Here is a 1045-nt window from a genome sequence, read left to right as displayed (position 1 = left end):
GGCGCGGCCCCCCTCGCCCCCCAGCCGCATCCCGAGGGGACGGGGACGGCGGCAGCGGGTTCGTGCTGCCATCTAGCGAGACCGCGCGATTATTATAATCATTTCTTCAAATAACTCACTCTTTTCTCCTCATTTATTGGGGTTTTTTTTCTTATTAAAGTTTTCTCTGAGATTTTGCCGGCAGAAACGGTGCCCACCGCTGCCGCCTGGGGAGGAGCAGATTTTTGGGGCCAATTACCTGGGTTGCTGACCGCTCCGAGCGCCCCTAAGCCCGTTTTTGGGGAGCGTTACCCCCGCGCTGAGCCCCGGCTGTGAAACCCTCGAGGGAGAGAACAAGGAACAAAACCAAGGACAAGGCGGAGGGTTTTCCCCCCGGCTTCTCCTAAAACATCCCAACGGAACCAAACGGCTTTAGGAAGGTACGGGAGGAGGGGGTACCTGGGTTGCTGACCGCTCCGAGCGCCCCTAAGCCCGTTTTTGGGGAGCGTTACCCCCGCGCTGAGCCCCGGCTGTGAAACCCTCGAGGGAGAGAACAAGGAACAAAACCAAGGACAAGGCGGAGGGTTTTCCCCCCGGCTTCTCCTAAAACATCCCAAAGGAACCAAACGGCTTTAGGAAGGTACGGGAGGAGGGGGAGCTTCCCCCCTCCCTGGGATTTTCCTCCCATTTTGAACCAGAGCTGGGATCCGGGGGAGCAAATCCCTGCTCCTCACTCAGTTTTCAAGGTTTTCGAGCTCGTCCATGTCATCCGGGTCCAGCTGCTTGATCTTGGTCTCTGGAGGAAGAGGGGGGAAAAAATAATTCCAGTTAAATTGTTGGTGCTTAAAGAGCTGAAGGGGGGGTGCTGGGCGTTCAGCCGCTCGGATTTTTTCATCCCGTGGAAATCCCACGCTGGGCTCCTTCGGCCAATTTTGGCTGCGGTCGGACTCATCCCCCTGGTGGGTTTTCATGCTGCTCAGCGCAGGCACCCGACGCTGCTGCTGCTCGGGGGGGAAATAAAAATAATAATAAACAACCCCAAAAATCTTCACCAGACCCTGTGGCT

General features: G+C 56.7%; 1 protein-coding gene across 1 annotated transcript in view; it reads right to left on the bottom strand.

Annotated features, from left to right (window-relative positions):
* Nucleotides 1-647: 647 nt before the first annotated feature.
* Nucleotides 648-1045, bottom strand: part of DDX25 (DEAD-box helicase 25) — a 3755-nt gene continuing 3357 nt past the window's right edge. The window contains exon 7 of the mRNA XM_035897489.1: nucleotides 648-1043. Coding sequence (XP_035753382.1) covers nucleotides 714-1043 — 330 coding nt within the window. The 3' untranslated portion in view covers nucleotides 648-713. The remainder of the gene's footprint in view (nucleotides 1044-1045) is intronic.

This window comes from Egretta garzetta, unplaced genomic scaffold (genome assembly GCF_000687185.1).
Source record: "Egretta garzetta isolate BGI_Z169 unplaced genomic scaffold, ASM68718v1 scaffold207, whole genome shotgun sequence".
Lineage (NCBI taxonomy): Eukaryota > Metazoa > Chordata > Aves > Pelecaniformes > Ardeidae > Egretta > Egretta garzetta.
Note: the sequence above shows the minus strand (reverse complement) of the source record. Positions and strands in the feature narration are given on the sequence as shown.